Source organism: Salmo salar, chromosome 14 (assembly GCF_965601325.2).
Source record: "Salmo salar chromosome 14, fSalSal1, whole genome shotgun sequence".
In the NCBI taxonomy this organism is placed as follows: domain Eukaryota; kingdom Metazoa; phylum Chordata; class Actinopteri; order Salmoniformes; family Salmonidae; genus Salmo; species Salmo salar.
The window spans coordinates 108,471,098-108,489,515 of NC_138304.1; the positions used below are offsets into that span (position 1 = coordinate 108,471,098).

Sequence of the window (18,418 nt, forward strand, 5' to 3'; positions counted from 1 at the left end):
GCCCAAAACAGCACAGAAGAATACCAGAAAGCAACCTGGAACCAAAATATCCAAACACTCTTAGATAACTTTCTGGATACCACATTCACTCACAGTAAAGAAGGCATCAATCTAGCAGTAAAAAACATCAACTATATATTCAGGCAAACGGCAAAAGAAGCACAATTGAAATTGATAAAAAACAAAACTAAAAAAAATCGCAGATGACAACTGGTTTGATGCAGATTGTAAAATTATAAGGAAAAAACCTTAGAACACTATCCAACCAAAAGCACAGAGACCCAAATAATGGTGAATTACGCCTTCATTACTGTGAGACTTTAAAACTCTATAAACGTACACTCAGAACCAAAAAAGCACAGTACAACAGCAAGCAGCTGACACTAATTGAGGGAGTCCATAAACACAAACAACTTCTGGCAAAATTGGAAAAAACTAAAAAAATCTAAACAAGAGGAATTAGCAATACAAAATGGTGACGTATGGACGACCCATTTCAAAACACTCTACAACACCGTTCAAATTGACACAAACGCAGAACAACGCCAAATCCATGAGAAGTTGAATGGATTAGAAAAAGCTATAAAGGACAATCAAAACCCATTGGACTCCCCAATTACTGACCAGGAGCTCTATAAGAAACTTCAGGCTCTCAAATTTAAAAAAGCATGCGGACCTGATGGCATCCTAAATGAGATGCTCAAACTCACTAGTGCAAAATTTCAATTGGCTATATTAAAACTGTTTAATTTGATCCTGAGTGTAGGTTATTTCCCTGACATCTGGAATCAAGGACTCATAACCCCAATCTTTAAGAACGGAGACAAATTTGACCCTAACAATTACAGAGGCATTTGTGTGAACAGTAACTTGGGGAAGGTTTTCTGTAGTATCATCAATGTAAGAGTTCTAAACTTCCTTAATAAGCACAATGTCTTGAGTAAAAGCCAAATTGGATTTATACCAAAACATCGCACAACTGATCATATTTACACCTTACACACCCTGATAGATAAACATGTCCACCAAAATAATACCAAAATATACGCTTGCTTTATCGACTTCCAAAAAGCATTTGATTCTATTTGGCATACAGGACTGTTCTACAAAGTTATTGAAAGTGGTGTAGGGGGAAAAACATATGACATAATTAAATCAATGTATACTGGCAATACGTGCAGCATTAAAATTGGTAAGAAAAGAACAGAATTCTTTAACCAGGGGCGGGGCCTTCGTCAGGGTTGCAATCTGAGCCCTGCACTATTCAATATTTACATTAACGAATTGGCCACTATTCTAGAAAAATCCTCAGCCCCTGGTGTTAGTCTCCACAATTCAGAAGTTAAATGCCTACTCTTCGCAGATGACCTATGCCTGATGTCACCCACAGCACATGGCCTACAGCAGAGCCTGGACCTGCTAGAGCAGTACTGCCAGACCTGGGCCCTGGCAGTAAACCCCAAAAAGACTAAAATAATGATTTTCCAGAGAAGATCCAGATCTCAGGGAATTAGACCAAAGTTCTCAATTGGTACAAAATATATAGAGTACTGTACACACTACAATTACTGAGGTTTAAAAATAAGCTCAACTGGACACCTTAATGAGGCAGTGAATGAACTGAGAGAGAAAGCACGCAGGGCATTCTACGCCATTAAAAAGCTAATTCAAATTGAAATACCTATTAAAATTTGGCTAAAACTAATTGAATATGTCATTGAACCAATTGCACTTTATGGCAGCGAGGTGTGGGGTCCACTTGCAAAACAAGATTTCATCAAATGGGACAAACACCCCATTGAAACCCTGCATGCAGAGTTCTGTAAGATTCTCCTACGTGTCCAGAGGAAAACTACAAACCCTGCATGCAGGGCAGAATTAGGCCAATATCCACTAATAATAAAAACTCAAAAAAGAGCAATTAAGTTTTGGAAACATCTAAAATACAGTGACCCCCTCTCATATCATTACCAAGCCCTGCAATGCCAAGAGCTGAGCAAAGAAAAGAGTCCCCTCATCCAGCTGGTCCTGGGGCTGAGTTCACTAACCTGTTCTACTAACACACTGAAGCCTCAGGACCAGAACATCCAATCAATCAGAATAAACCAAATTACAACACAGTCAAAACAAAACTACATTGTTTATTGGGAAACACAAGCACAAACACAAAGCAAAATGCAGTGCTATCTGGCCCTAAATCGACAGTACACTATGGCTAAATATTTGACCATGGTTACTGATCAAAACCTTAGAAAAACCTTGACAAAGTACAGGCTCAGTGAGCACAGCCTTGCCATTGAAAAGGGTAGACACAGGAAAACCTGTCTCCCTGTAGAGGAAAGGCTGTGCAACCACTGCACCACAGCAGAACCTGAGACGGAGCTACATTTCCTGACAAAATGTCAAAAATATAAAACAATTAGAGAGTGTCATTTCCCCAAATTTGAAACCCTTATTCAAGGTTTCACAGACCTCTCTGATGAGGATAGGCTACCCGTCCTGTTGGGGGAGGACGCAGAGAGCTGTGGGTTGGCAGCGCACTACATTGCTGCCTGCCATAAGTTGAGGGACAGTGTCTGACAGACCAATCAACCTGCACATGTCCTCTACTGTATGATTATTGTTATTGTTCAATGTGTTGGTTATTTTGACCCTTGGTTATTGTTGTTACTGTTGTCCCGTTGACAATATTTGATTCTCATTTTTATTTATTTTTATATTGTAAATATCCAAAATAAGCTTTGGCAATATGTATATTGTTACGTCATGCCAATAAAGCGAATTGAATTGAATTGAGAGAGAGAGAGACACAGAGAGAGAGACACAGAGAGAGAGACACACAGAGAGAGAGACACAGAGAGAGAGAGACACAGAGAGAGAGAGACACAGAGAGAGAGAGACACAGAGAGAGAGAGAGAGACAGAGAACCCTGAACATCTTGGTAAACTGCATCTCGCAATGTCTTCACTTTCTGGCCTCACAAATTCACCACAGTCGCACAAAACCACCAAATATAATGTTGACCCCCGTAGCAACACCACCAAATATAATGTTGACCCCCCCTAGCAACACCACCGAATATAATGTTGACAGCCCTAGCAACACCACCGAATATAATGTTGACAGCCCTAGCAACACCACCAAATATAATGTTGACCCCCCCTAGCAACACCACCAAATATAATGTTGACCCCCCCTAGCAACACCACCAAATATAATGTTGACCCCCCCTAGCAACACCACCAAATATAATGTTGACCCCCCCTAGCAACACCACCAAATATAATGTTGACCCCCCCTAGCAACACCACCAAATATAATGTTGACCCCCCTAGCAACACCACCAAATATAATGTTGACCCCCTTAGCAACACCACCAAATATAATGTTGACCCCCCCTAGCAACACCACCAAATATAATGTTGACCCTCCTAGCAACACCACCAAATATAATGTTGACCCCCCCTAGCAACACCACCAAATATAATGTTGACCCCCCCTAGCAACACCACCGAATATAATGTTGACCCCCCCTAGCAACACCACCGAATATAATGTTGACCCCCCCTAGCAACACCACCGAATATAATGTTGACCCCCCTAGCAACACCACCGAATATAATGTTGACCCCCCTAGCAACACCACCGAATATAATGTTGACCCTCCTAGCAACACCACCGAATATAATGTTGACCCCCCCTAGCAACCCCACCAAATGTTGACCCCCCTAGCAACACCACCGAATTTAAGGTTGACCCCCCTAGCAACACCACCAAATATAATGTTGACCCCCCCTAGCAACACCACCAAATATAATGTTGCCCCCCCCTAGCAACACCACCAAATATAATGTTGACCCCCCCTAGCAACACCACCAAATATAATGTTGACCCCCCCTAGCAACACCACCAAATATAATGTTGACCCCCCTAGCAACACCATTGACAACAAGTCTTATGGTGGTAGTGACTGCCCATTACTGATTTACCATTATTTATTCACATTACTTTAATAAAATGTGTTCTATTTATTTATTTATTAGACAAGTCTAAGCAGGCATGCAATGGATTATTGTCATTGTAGTTAATTAACACTTTTTCTGCACTAAACTTCTTAGAATATTGGCCTGTTAGAAACTACAACTCCCAACTACATCTCACAGGTCAGACTTCATCTAAATTATCTTTACAGAAACTAATCAACGTAATGGAATTTGAAAATAATTGAACAGACGGTCAATTAGTTTAAAAACCGAAAAACAAACTGTTGGTTAATCGCTCAGCACCTAGTTTGACCAATTCCCTCTGTATGCATGTTCTAGCCAAGCTGCAGCAGCCATCACATTAGAGGAGTTGACTGTGAAAGTGGGTCAGGGATCCACACAAGTGAGAGCCAGATTAGAGCCAGATTAGACCCAGAGGGAAATGCGTTTAGACCAGCTGAATCGCATCAGAGAGAGAGAGAGAGGCAACACTATAGGGCCCATGCTGTGGGGGAATGCTGGGCCAGCTGAATCACATCAGAGAGAGAGAGAGAGGCAACACTATAGGGCCCATGCTGTGGGGGAATGCTGGGCCAGCTGAATCACATCAGAGAGAGAGAGAGGCAACACTATAGGGCCCATGCTGTGGGGGAATGCTGGGCCAGCTGAATCACATCAGAGAGAGAGAGAGAGGCAACACTATAGGGCCCATGCTGTGGGGGAATGCTGGGCCAGCTGAATCGCATCAGAGAGAGAGAGAGGCAACACTATAGGGCCCATGCTGTGGGGGAATGCTGGGCCAGCTGAATCGCATCAGAGAGAGAGAGAGGCAACACTATAGGGCCCATGCTGTGGGGGAAATTGCTGGGCCCATGCTGGCGGGGAATGCTGGGCCCATGCTGGCGGGGAATGCTCAGACTACCAACAGTTATATCATAAAACTGGGTCATTCCTTTGATGCAGCCAGTTCTACACAGAACCTTGTCTAGGCCCATCCTGTGAAACATGCTGTCCGACCCAAACAGAGACCATGCAGATCAGAACAGCAAGACAAGTGATTTCTGGGTAAACAATCAAACCACTCAGCAGTTCAACCATTGAGATCAGACACTGTGTGTGTGTGTGTGTGTGTGTGTGTCTGTGTGTGTCTGTGTGTGTCTGTGTGTGTCTGTGTGTGTCTGTGTGTGTCTGTGTGTGTCTGTGTGTGTCTGTGTGTGTCTGTGTGTGTCTGTGTGTGTCCCGTCCCCCACGTATCATACAGTACCAGTCAAAAGTGGACACACCTTCTCATTCAAAAGGTTTATTTTTTTACTATTTTCTACATTGTAGAATAACAGTGAAGACATCACAACTAGGAAATAACACACATGGAATCATGTAGTAACCCCCCCAAAAAAGTTTTTTAAAAAAGTGTTAAATCAAAATCTAGGAGCATTGTGGGTAGATTTCCACAGCCTCAACTCCTGTCTGAGCGTAATGGTTCTACTATCACACCAATAAAGACAAAGATTAAGCTTTATTTCAGCGAAATTCAATGTACGTTTAAGTCTGTTAACTTTTTTCAGTGTTTTCATTGGATGGGAAAAGCGTCGGTCTTCCTTCCACTTTAGCGTGACAGTCAAACGTCTGGGAGTGATAAAGAATGGGAGAGAAACCCCTTCTCTGCACCAAGCCGTCTCTGCTGCTGGGCTTCACAATGGAGCATAGTGGTCACGCTAAGCTGGTACAAACCCCACGCTAGGCTGGTACAAACCCCACGCTAGGCTGGTACAAACCCCACGCTAGGCTGGTACAAACCCCACCGCGTCACGCTAAGCTGGTACAAACCCCACGCTAGGCTGGTACAAACCCCACGCTAGGCTGGTACAAACCCCACCGCGTCACGCTAGGCTGGTACAAACCCCACCGCGTCACGCTAGGCTGGTACAAACCCCACCGCGTCACGCTAGGCTGGTACAAACCCCACCGCGTCACGCTAGGCTGGTACAAACCCCACCGCGTCACGCTAGGCTGGTACAAACCCCACCGCGTCACGCTAGGCTGGTACAAACCCCACCGCGTCACGCTAGGCTGGTCACCCCCCGCGCACGCGGCGGACAACCCCACCGCGTCACGCTAGGCTGGTACAAACCCCACCGCGTCACGCTAGGCTGGTACAAACCCCACCGCGTCACGCTAGGCTGGTACAAACCCCACCGCGTCACGCTAGGCTGGTACAAACCCCACCGCGTCACGCTAGGCTGGTACAAACCCCACCGCGTCACGCTAGGCTGGTACAAACCCCACCGCGTCACGCTAGGCTGGTACAAACCCCACGCTAGGCAGGTACAAACCCCACCGCGTCACGCTAGGCTGGTACAAACCCCACCGCGTCACGCTAGGCTGGTACAAACCCCACGCTAGGCAGGTACAAACCCCACCGCGTCACGCTAGGCTGGTACAAACCCCACCGCGTCACGCTAGGCTGGTACAAACCCCACCGCGTCACGCTAGGCTGGTACAAACCCCACCCGCGTCACGCTAGGCTGGTACAAACCCCACCGCGTCACGCTAGGCTGGTACAAACCCCACCGCGTCACGCTAGGCTGGTACAAACCCCACCGCGTCACGCTAGGCTGGTACAAACCCCACCGCGTCACGCTAGGCTGGTACAAACCCCACCGCGTCACGCTAGGCTGGTACAGACGGTTTATAATGGTTTTCATGGTGGGCACTGGGCTCTGTAACTGGGTTGCTTCTCATTCCATGAAACACAGCTGGCTAAATGTTATACACCACAGTCTTACGCTACTGTAAAAGCCGAAAAGCAGAATACAAGGCCCAGTTCTGGAAGCATGGTATATGTAGCTCACCTCTAAGGACGTGTTGGGAGGTCTGGGTTGATCTAGAAAGAAAAAGAAAGAGAAGTTAGTTAGTTAAATATACACCGTGACAGACTAGAGGTCGACTGATTAATCATGTCCGATTTCAAGTTTTCATAACAAATCGGTAATCTGCCTTTTTGGACGTCGATTACATTGCAATCCATGAGGAAACTGCACGGCAGGTTGCCCACCTGTTACGCGAGTGCAGCGTCAACAGAACCTTGTGGCTGTAATGAACCAAGGTGCTAGTTAGCACTAAACTTCTCATAAGAAAAACAATCAATCTTCACATAATCACTAGTTAACTACACATGGTTGATGATATTACCAGGTTAACTAGCTTGTCCTGCGTTGCATATAATCAATGCGGTGCCTGTTCATTTATCATTGAATCACAGCCTACTTCAACTTTGCCAAAACGGGTGAGGATTTAACAAAAACACATTTGCGGAAAAAAAAGCCCATTCGTTGCACAAGTGTACCTAACCATAAACATCAATGTCCGTCTTAAAATCAATGCACAGAAGTATATATTTATAAACCTGCATATTTAGTTAAAATAAATGCATGTTAGAAGGTAATATTAACTAGGGAAACGTTCTCTTCTCTTGTGTTCAGTGCAAGCAGAGTCAGGGTATATGCAACAGTTTGGGGGCCGCCTGGCTCGTCGCGAAGTGTGTTTCTTCCTAACAAAAAACGTAATTAATTTGCCAGAATTGTACATAATGACATAACATTGAAGGTTGTGCAATGTAACAGGAATATTTAGACTTATGGATGCCACCCGTTAGATAAAATACAGAACGGTTCCGTATTTCACTGAAATAATAAATGTTTTGTTTTTGAAATGATAGGTCATTAATATGGTCGAATCCGGAAACTAAGGCTCGTATTTCTGTGTGTTTAATATAATAAAGTCTATGATTTGATAACGCAGTCTGACTGAGCGGTGGTAGGCAGCAGCAGGCCCGTAAGCATTCATTCAAACAGCACTTTCCGGCTGCTGCTTTGCCGGCAGCTCTTAGCAATGCTTGAACTTAAATGTTATCTAATTTATGTGGCACATATTGTACTTTTACTATCTACTCCAACACTATGTTTGCATTAATAAAATCAAATTGAACAGGTTATATTAATAAGTTGCAAATAAATAGATTATGTATTATATTAAGTTAAAATAAAAGGGTTCATTGAGTATTGTTGTAATTCTCATTATTACACACACACACACACACACACACACACACACACACACACACACATATATAATAAAAATAAAAGCCAAATCGGCGTTGATAAATCATAATCCGTCGACCCGAGCACCACCACTACATACATATAGAGATGTTGCTTCAATATATCCACATCATTTTCCTCCTCATGATGCCATCTATTTTGTGAAGTGCACCAGTCCCTCCTGCAACAAAAGCACCCCCACAACATGATGCTGCCACCCCCGTGCTTCACGGCTGGGATGGTGTTCTTCACCTTGCAAGCCTCCCCCTTTTTCCTCCAAACATAACGATGGTCATTATAGCCAAACTGTTCTATTTTGTTTCATCAGACCAGAGGACATTTCTCCAAAAAGTACGATCTTTGTCCCCATGTGCAGTTGCAAACCGTTGTCTAGCTTTTTTTATGGCGGTTTTGGAGCAGTGGCTTCTTCCTTGCTGAGCGGCCTTTCAGGGTTATGTCGATATAGGACTCGTTTTACTGTGGATATAGATACTTTTGTACCTGTTTCCTCCAGCATCTTCACAAGGTCCTTTGCTGTTGTTCTGGGTTTGATTTGCACTTTTTGCACCAAAGTACGTTCATCTCTAGGAGACAGAACGCGTCTCCTTCCTGAGCGGTATGACGTCTGCGTGGTCCCATGGTGTTTATACTTGCGTACTATTGTTTGTACAGATGAAACGTGGTACCTTCAGGCGTTTGGAAATTGCTCCCAAGGACGAACCAGACTTGTGGAGGTCTACAATTTTCTTTCTGAGGTCTTGGCTGATTTCTTTTGATTTTCCCATGATGTCAAGCAAAGAGGCACTGAGTTTGAAGGTAGGCTTTGAAATACATCCACAGGTACACCTCCAATTGACTCAAATTATGTCAATTAGCCTAACAGAAGCTTCTAAAGCCATGACATCATTTTCTGGAATTTTCTAAGCTGTTTAAAGGCACAGCCAACTTAGTGTATGTTAACTTCTGACCCACTAGAATTGTGATACAGTGAATTATAAGTGAAATAATCTGCCTGTAAACAATTGGTGGAAAAATGACTTTGTGTCATGCACAAAGTAGATGTCCTAACCGACTTGCCAAAACTATAGTTTGTTAACAAGAAATTTGTGGAGTGGTTGAAAAACGAGTTTTTATGACGCCAACCTAAGTGTATGTAAACTTCCGACTTCAACTGTAGACCTTAGCACTGCAGCATCACTACATAGAGTACCAGTCAAATGTTTCAGGCTCTGACGCAGCGGTCTAAGGCGTCGCTACTAGAGATTCAGGCTCTGACGCAGCGGTCTAAGGCGTCGCTACTAGAGATTCAGGCTCTGACGCAGCGGTCTAAGGCGTCGCTACTAGAGATTCAGGCTCTGACGCAGCGGTCTAAGGCGTCGCTACTAGAGATTCAGGCTCTGACGCAGCGGTCTAAGGCGTCGCTACTAGAGATTCAGGCTCTGTCGCAGACGGCCGCTACCGGGAGACCCATGACAATTGGCCCAGGTCATCCAGGTTTGGGGAGGGTTTGGTCGGAAGGGATTTCCTTTTCCCGTCACACACTAGCGACTCCTGTGGCGGGCCGGGCGCAGTGCACGCTGACACGGTCGCCAGGTGTACGGTGTTTCCTCCAACACATTGTTGACCGTCCAGACACAGACAGAGATGATCACGAGACCTGGGCGTAAATATACATATTGATTGCAATTATTCCCGAATGAGTGAGCGTTCATGTGCAAAGGATTAGCATTTCAATGAATATAATTGTCCACTGTGTGTAGTGATCCCTCTGGTCTTTCCCGCTCCCTCTCAGTCCACACCCACTTCCCTTTGTCCACCAAGCCGTCATATCGGCTTAGCCCACTAGGGAACCTCCCCTATCATCTCCTTGTAACCATATCTACTGTTTGTTTGTTTATGCATTTCTGTGATTATTTAGTTAGTTAATAAATGATTAAGACAACTGATGTATGGATGATTCATAGTGAAGACTGGGTTCGTGCAGATAACCAACCATTTATGACGTTTCGAATGAGACTAATTAACTAACTTAACTAACATAAAGAACATTTCATTAATTAGATAACTAATTGATCAGATATTAAAATATCTAAAAGTTATATTAGTAAAATTATAACTTTGTAATCTTAATATTTTCCTTGGTGCCCCGACTTCCTAGTTAATTACATTTACATGATTAGTTCAATCACATATCAATTCTCTGTAATTATTATTACAAAATAACACAGTCTTCACTTTAATGATGCCAAAGACACGACACTACCCATGGAAAAGGAACCAGGCCTTGAAGCCTTGTGTTCATCAGATCCTCAATGGATTTCTTAATGAAATGACGTCTCCATTAATAACATCTCCAGCTTGGTTGGTAGCAGAGAGCGATTATCCAGACTGATCTACAGTGCAGCTATGTGTACGCATTCATTACATCACTACATACTGCAACACTGGAAGAAACTGCAAGGCTGATTGGTCCAATTCCCGCTGGCCTGAATCCGAACGCAAAACACTGCCTTACTTTGTCTGAAAGACAGTCAGTGAGTATGTCATTGGTCAGACAGGTCTAAGGCCCAGTACCTAAGCATCCGCTCCGGTGGTAAGCTGCAGAGCGAGCCAACACCGCTCCGGTGGTAAGCTCCAGACCGGGCCAACACCGCTCCGGTGGTAAGCTGCAGAGTGAGCCAACACCGCTCCGGTGGTAAGCTGCAGAGCGAGCCAACACCTCTCCGGTGGTAAGCTGCAGAGCGAGCCAACACCGCTCCGGTGGTAAGCTGCAGAGCGAGCAAGCGCTAGGCATCAACCTAATTGACCTCACGTGTTTTTCATCCCGCCATAATCAGAGGCAGGACAGGCAGACCTTCCTTCACAAAATACCTCACCTTATAAAGCTGCAGGACAACAACCACTCAGGTTCTGAGTCAGTCAAACAGGAGGTTGCTTTTGAATTTTCTGATGAAGTGCGATACACGCATTAACAGAGACTGTGCTCTGCATGTGACGTTACGCAGGTTTGACAAACCACGCCAGAACACAACCAAACCCACGCCAGAACACAACCAAACCACGCCAAAACACAACCAAACCACGCCAAAACACAACCAAACCACGCCAAAACACAACCAAACCACGCCAAAACACAACCAAACCACGCCAAAACCAAACCACGCCAGAACACAACCAAACCCAGCCAGAACACGACCAACAAAACACGACCAACAAAACACGACCAACAAAACACGACCAACAAAACACGACCAACAAAACACGACCAACAAAACACGACCAAACCCAGCCAGAACAGAACCAAACCCAGCCAGGGGGCCATTATTTCTCACCATCCAGTGGCCTCCGGCAGTGAGAGAGTGTGGCGTGGAGGTTGTGTGTGTGTGGTAGAGGGTAATAAGATATCAACGACAGCGTGAAAAGGAAATCAAGCGGCTGTGTTGTCAACTAATTCTCCTCCCCCTCCTCCTTACCTACTCAGACGTTAAACCACATGCTAGACAGTCTACGGCTTCATGCCACAGGCTCACCAACACTACACAGGCAAGCAGCCGCTCCAACTCCACGGTTGCGTCCCAATAATCTCTCCTTCCTCCCGAAGTGTGCACTCGTTCACTACTCCCCACACATGTAAAAGCACGGTGTAGGCGTCAGTTAGACTAGAGGGAGTTTCCAGATACCAGTCATTTCTTTTCAAATCAATGAAGGGAAGTGAATAAGACAACTCTACGGGAGAAAGGAGAGATTATTTGGACGCAACCTACCTCTGGCCAAACAAATACCCTTTGGGCATCAGGTCTGTGAGTGATGGATCCTGGTCAAAATGTATTTCTTACATTGTTACCCCAGGAAATCTTAGGTTTTATTACATACAGTCGGGAGGAACTATTGGATATAAGAGCAACGTCAACTCACCAACATTACGACCAGGAATACGACTTTCCCGAAGCGGATCCTCTGTTTGGCCCACCAAGCAGGGCAATGGATCGGATCCCAGCCGGCGACCCAAAACAACGACGCCGTAGAAGACGGAGCGGTCTTCTGGTCAGGCTCCGTAGACGGGCACATCGCACACCGCTCCCGAGTATACTACTCGCCAATGTCCAGTCTCTTGACAACAAGGTAGACGATATCAGAGCAAGGGTAGCATTCCAGAGAGACATCCGAGACTGTAACGTTCTTTGTTTCACGGAAACATGGCTCACTCGAGACACGCTATCTGAGTCGGTACAGCCAGCTGGTTTCTTCACGCATCGCGCCGACAGAAACGAGCATCTCTCTGGTAAGAAGAAGGGCGGGGGTGTATGCCTTATGATTAACGAGACGTGGTGTGATCATAACAACATACAGGAACTCAAGTCCATTTGTTCACCTGACTTAGAATTCCTCACAATCAAATGCCGACCGCATTATCTACCGAGAGAATTCTCTTCGATCATAATCACAGTCGTGTATATCCACCCGAATCCCCCCTGAACAAGGCAGTTAACCCCCGTTCCTAGGCCGTCATTGAAAATAAGAATGTGTTCTTAATCTGACTTGCCTAGTTAAATAAAGGTGTATAAATAAATATATATAAATAAATATATATATATATAGATATATGCAAATCGGTGCCCAAAAATACTGATTGTTATGAAAACTTGAAATCGGCCCTAATTAATCGGCCATTCCGATTAATCGGTCGACCTCTAGTACAGGTGCATCAAAGCTGGGACCGAGAGACTGAAAAACAGCTTCTATCTCAAGGCCATCAGACTGTTAAACAGCCATCACTAGCACAGAGAGGCTGCTGCCTACATACTGACTCAACTCCACCCACTTTAATAATGGGAAAATTGATGTAATCAATTTATCACTTGCCACTTTATATGTTTACTTACCCTACATTACTCATCTCATATGTATATACTGTACTCTATACCATCTACTGCATCTTGCCATCTTGATGTAATGTATCACTAGCCACTTTAAACAATGTCACTTCATATAATGTTTACATACCCTACATTGCTCATCTCATATGTATATACTGTACTCTATACCATCTACTGCATCTTGCCTATGCTGTTCGGCCATCACTCATTTATATATTTTTATGTACATATTCGTATTCATTCCTTTACACTTGTGTGTATATAAGGTAGTTGTTGTGGAATTGGTAGATTACTTGTTAGATATTACTGTATGGTCGGAACTAGAAGCACAAGCATTTCGCTACACTTACATTAACACCTGCTAACCATGTGTATGTGACAAATAAATTTGATTTGATTTGGCCAAACGAAACAAATATGTATAAAGTAATTGGTTTAGGCCTCTGCCAGAGTAAAAATGAGGAAATCCGATTCAATCTCAGAGAAGCATGGCGTCTATCCATGTGTATCCTAACCAATTAGCCAGGGACACTTCAGTTAACCATGCAAATAGGGGAGCCTAGATTGGACCTACTAAACTTTTTGAAGCCTAACTGTATTCCCATTTTGACAGACATTGTGTTGTTTACCTGCGCTGTCTCGGTGGTGTAACGCAACTGTTCCATCTCTCAGAATCCGCACATCTCCAGGTCCTTCAATCCTTCTCGGTAAATCCCCAACTGAAGCGCTGGAGGTCCTGGGCTGTCTCCTCCGGTGTTTCTGAACCAAAGTTCTGCAACATTGGTAACAAACAGCCCATCCCTGCTCTTCATTGATCGGCTGGTTGTACAACGATAAGATCTCCTCCAAGGAAAGCTCCTCTGCTCCATCGGTGATGTCCATGTTCACGTCAAACGGCGTTCAGACACTGATTAACACCGATATCCCGGAGAAACGTTGGTGAGATCAACATACCGTCCCTCGATCCCCGGCTGTTTTCTCCACCTTCACACCATTATTATAGCCACGTAAATACTGGCAGTCTTCGGCAGAAAACATAAATATATATATAGGCGTAAGAAACGGGTTTTAATACAGAAATAAATAAACGTCTAACAACGTTGTGATGTCCGTATTGCCCAACTGTCTCATCCGCTGATTCCACGTCCAACAATTTATTACGGCCGCTAACAGAGAGGATTTACTCTGCCCACAATCTGTCCGCGTCAGATAAGCCTTTTCTCTATGGAGTGATATTATAGTCTGTCCAATTACATGAGGCTTATTTTATAGAATATACGTTTCGTAATGTTTAGCCTGTTACAAATATACTGATATAAGTGGAGACGTGTGTCATTCCGGCAACTTTGAGGAAAAAACGACTGTTGTTCACACGCATATATGCCCTCTCATTGGCTAGAATGGTCCCACCTGATCTCACTTGCCTTCACTCATTCAGGACATGTATTTCCATTGTTAGGGCGGTCACTCGACTATCTTGGCAATATAATAGATCATCTTTACCGCCAATTACATGGTGCGTTTGTAAATTCAGTCTGGAGTGCCAGAGTGCGTTCTGGGTAGTAAGTCAATTCAGAGGCTTGTCAGTTCATAAATTCAGAGCTTTGACAGTTCATAAATTCAGAGCCTTGTCAGTTCATAAATTCAGAGGCTTGTCAGTTCATAAATTCAGAGGCTTGTCAGTTCATAAATTCAAAGCCTTGTCAGTTCATAAATTCAGAGGCTTGTCAGTTCATAAATTCAGAGCCTTGACAGTTAATAAATTCAAAGCCTTGTCAGTTCATAAATTCAGAGCCTTGTCAGTTGTCCGTTCATAAATGCAGTGAGTTTCGCTCTCGGGGCGTTCAGAGAGCACACTGGTTGATCCGAGCATTTTGACCTCACGATGGCAGCCAAGCTAACAGGTTAAAGTTGGCTAGCTTGCTCGCTACTGTACTTGCAGACACAATCAAGAGAGCACACAAAATTAATGAAGGCAAGTGAGACCCATCTTTTATTTAACTAGGCAAGTCAGTTACGAACAAATTCTTATTTACATTGATGGCCCACCCCGGCCTAAACCTAACCCAGACAACACTGGGCCAATTGTGCACCACCCTATGGAACTCCAGATCACGGCCGGTTGTGATACAGCCCAGAATCGAACCAGGGTCTGCAGTAACACCTCTAACTCTGAGATGCAGTGCCTTAGACTGCTGCGCCACTCAGGGGCCACCATCAGCCTGGAGTAACTGTAAAAGGACAGAGGGTTGAGGCTTTCCTTAAAAAAAAACACACACACATTTAAAAAAAAGTATATGGAACAGCAAAAAATGCAACCTGGTCAATTTCTAATTAATCAGAAACCACATGTCAACAGATGCTGCTAAACTGTACATGCACTCAATGATTCTGTCCCAACTCCTTTACAACCTGGACACAGTATCACAGCAATGAAACCACTCCAAAACGCTTTAAACAAACTCTGAAAGTGCTGGACAAAAAAACCCAAACCCCCATCACCATTAAGAAATACAACCAACTGAGCGTTGACAGATTCTTATGCTTTGCCAACACCTCTCTGCTTTTTAAGATCATTCACAGCCTTACCCCTCCACCTCCTCATACAGTTTGTTACATATCGCAAGGACAAGACCAGGACAACAAGAGCTTCAACCAGAGGGGCCTGCTCAACTCACTTTAGATCCACCAAATTTGTCCAGACAACTTTTTCAGTCAGAGAGTCTAGATTATGGACCAACCCAGAAACCAGTGTGAGAGAGTGCAGTACCCATGCTAGCTTCAAGGAAAACCTGAAAAGATGGCTGAAGGTAAACCAGTGTGTGAACATTAACACATTCTGACTCTGTCGGCTGCTGGTGGGGAGGAAGGTAGCCTAGTGGTTAGAGGGTAGAGGAGGTAGGTAGCCTAGTGGTTAGAGGGTAGAGGTGGCAGGTAGTCTAGTGGTTAGAGTGTAGAGGCGGCAGGTAGCCTAGTGGTTAGAGTGTAGAGGAGGCAGGTAGCCTAGTGGTTAGAGTGTAGAGGAGGCAGGTAGTCTAGTGGTTAGAGTGTAGAGGCGGCAGGTAGCCTAGTGGTTAGAGTGTAGAGGAGGCAGGTAGCCTAGTGGTTAGAGTGTAGGGGAGACAGGTAGCCTAGTGGTTAGAGTGTAGAGGAGGCAGGTAGCCTAGTGGTTAGAGGGGGGTGCAGGTAGCCTAGTGGTTAGAGTGTAGAGGAGGCAGGTAGCCTAGTGGTTAGAGTGTAGAGGAGGCAGGTAGCCTAGTGGTTATAGTGTAGAGGAGGCAGGTAGCCTAGTGGTTAGAGTGTAGGGGCGGCAGGTAGCCTAGTGGTTAGAGTGTAGAGGAGGCAGGTAGCCTAGTGGTTAGAGGGGGGTGCAGGTAGCCTAGTGGTTAGAGTGTAGAGGAGGCAGGTAGCCTAGTGGTTAGAGTGTAGAGGAGGCAGGTAGCCTAGTGGTTAGAGGGTAGAGGAGGAAGGTAGCCTAGTGGTTAGAGGGTAGAGGAGGAAGGTAGCCTAGTGGTTAGAGTGTAGAGGAGGTAGGTAGCCTACTGGTTAGAGGGTAGAGGAGGCAGGTAGCCTAGTGGTTAGAGGGGGGGAGGCAGGTAGCCTAGTGGTTAGAGGGGGGGAGGCAGGTAGCCTAGTGGTTAGAGTGTAGAGGAGGCAGGTAGCCTAGTGGTTAGAGGGGGGAGGCAGGGTGGCCTAGTGGTTAGAGGGGGGGAGGCAGGTAGCCTAGTGGTTAGAGGGGGGAGGCAGGTAGCCTAGTGGTTAGAGGGGGGAGGCAGGTAGCCTAGTGGTTAGAGGGGGAGGCAGGTAGCCTAGTGGTTAGAGGGGGGAGGCAGGTAGCCTAGTGGTTAGAGGGGGGGAGGCAGGTAGCCTAGTGGTTAGAGGGGGGGAGGCAGGTAGCCTAGTGGTTAGAGGGGGCGGCAGGGTAGCCTAGTGGTTAGAGTGGAGGGGCGGCAGGTAGCCTAGTGGTTAGAGTGGAGGGGCGGCAGGGTGGCCTAGTGGTTAGAGGGGGGAGGCAGGTAGCCTAGTGGTTAGAGGGGGGGGGGCAGGTAGCCTAGTGGTTAGAGAGGGGAGGCAGGTAGTCTACTGGTTAGAGGGGGGAGGCAGGTAGCCTAGTGGTTAGAGGGGGGAGGCAGGTAGCCTAGTGGTTAGAGGGGGGAGGCAGGTAGCCTAGTGGTTAGAGGGGGGGGGGGCAGGTAGCCTAGTGGTTAGAGGGGGAGGCAGGTAGCCTAGTGGTTAGAGGGGGGCAGGTAGCCTAGTGGTTAGAGTGGAGGGGGCGGCAGGTAGCCTAGTGGTTAGAGGGGCGGCAGGTAGCCTAGTGGTTAGAGGGGGGGGGCAGGTAGCCTAGTGGTTAGAGTGGAGGGGCGGCAGGGTGGCCTAGTGGTTAGAGTGTAGAGGAGGCAGGTAGCCTAGTGGTTAGAGGGGGAGGCAGGTAGCCTAGTGGTTAGAGTGGGGGAGGCAGGTAGCCTAGTGGTTAGAGGGGGGGGGCAGGTAGCCTAGTGGTTAGAGGGGGGAGGCAGGTAGCCTAGTGGTTAGAGGGGAGGGGAGGCAGGTAGCCTAGTGGTTAGAGGGGGGGAGGCAGGTAGCCTAGTGGTTAGAGGGGGGGGCAGGTAGCCTAGTGGTTAGAGGGGGGCAGGTAGCCTAGTGGTTAGAGGGGGGAGGCAGGTAGCCTAGTGGTTAGAGGGGGAGGCAGGTAGCCTAGTGGTTAGAGGGGGGGCAGGTAGCCTAGTGGTTAGAGGGGGGCAGGTAGCCTAGTGGTTAGAGGGGGGGGGCAGGTAGCCTAGTGGTTAGAGGGGGGGGGCAGGTAGCCTAGTGGTTAGAGTGGAGGGGGCGGCAGGGTGGCCTAGTGGTTAGAGTGTAGAGGAGGTAGGTAGCCTAGTGGTTAGAGTGTAGAGGTGGCAGGTAGCCTAGTGGTTAGAGGGGCGGCAGGTAGCCTAGTGGTTAGAGGGGGGGGGGGGGGCAGGTAGCCTAGTGGTTAGAGTGGAGGGGCGGCAGGGTGGCCTAGTGGTTAGAGTGTAGAGGAGGTAGGTAGCCTAGTGGTTAGAGTGTAGAGGAGGCAGGTAGCCTAGTGGTTAGAGGGGGAGGCAGGGTAGCCTAGTGGTTAGAGGGGGAGGCAGGTAGCCTAGTGGTTAGAGGGGGGAGGCAGGTAGCCTAGTGGTTAGAGGGGGGAGGCAGGTAGCCTAGTGGTTAGAGGGGGGAGGCAGGTAGCCTAGTGGTTAGAGGGGGGAGGCAGGTAGCCTAGTGGTTAGAGGGGGGAGGCAGGTAGCCTAGTGGTTAGAGGGGGAGGCAGGTAGCCTAGTGGTTAGAGGGGGGAGGCAGGTAGCCTAGTGGTTAGAGGGGGGTGCAGGTAGCCTAGTGGTTAGAGTGTAGAGGAGGTAGGTAGCCTAGTGGTTAGAGGGTAGAGGAGGTAGGTAGCCTAGTGGTTAGAGTGTAGAGGAGGTAGGTAGCCTAGTGGTTAGAG

The 18,418-nt window shown here is 46.5% G+C and overlaps 1 protein-coding gene across 1 annotated transcript in view; it reads right to left on the reverse strand.

Annotated features, from left to right (window-relative positions):
* spire1a (spire-type actin nucleation factor 1a) overlaps window positions 1-14,292 on the reverse strand; it is a 118,203-nt gene extending 103,911 nt beyond the window's left edge. Inside the window, exons 1-2 of the mRNA XM_082961381.1 lie at window positions 13,590-14,292; window positions 6,836-6,867 (exon numbers count right to left, since the gene is read on the reverse strand). Coding sequence (XP_082817507.1) covers window positions 6,836-6,867; window positions 13,590-13,842 — 285 coding nt within the window. The 5' untranslated portion in view covers window positions 13,843-14,292. The remainder of the gene's footprint in view (window positions 1-6,835; window positions 6,868-13,589) is intronic.
* Between the last annotated feature and the right edge of the window lie 4,126 nt (window positions 14,293-18,418).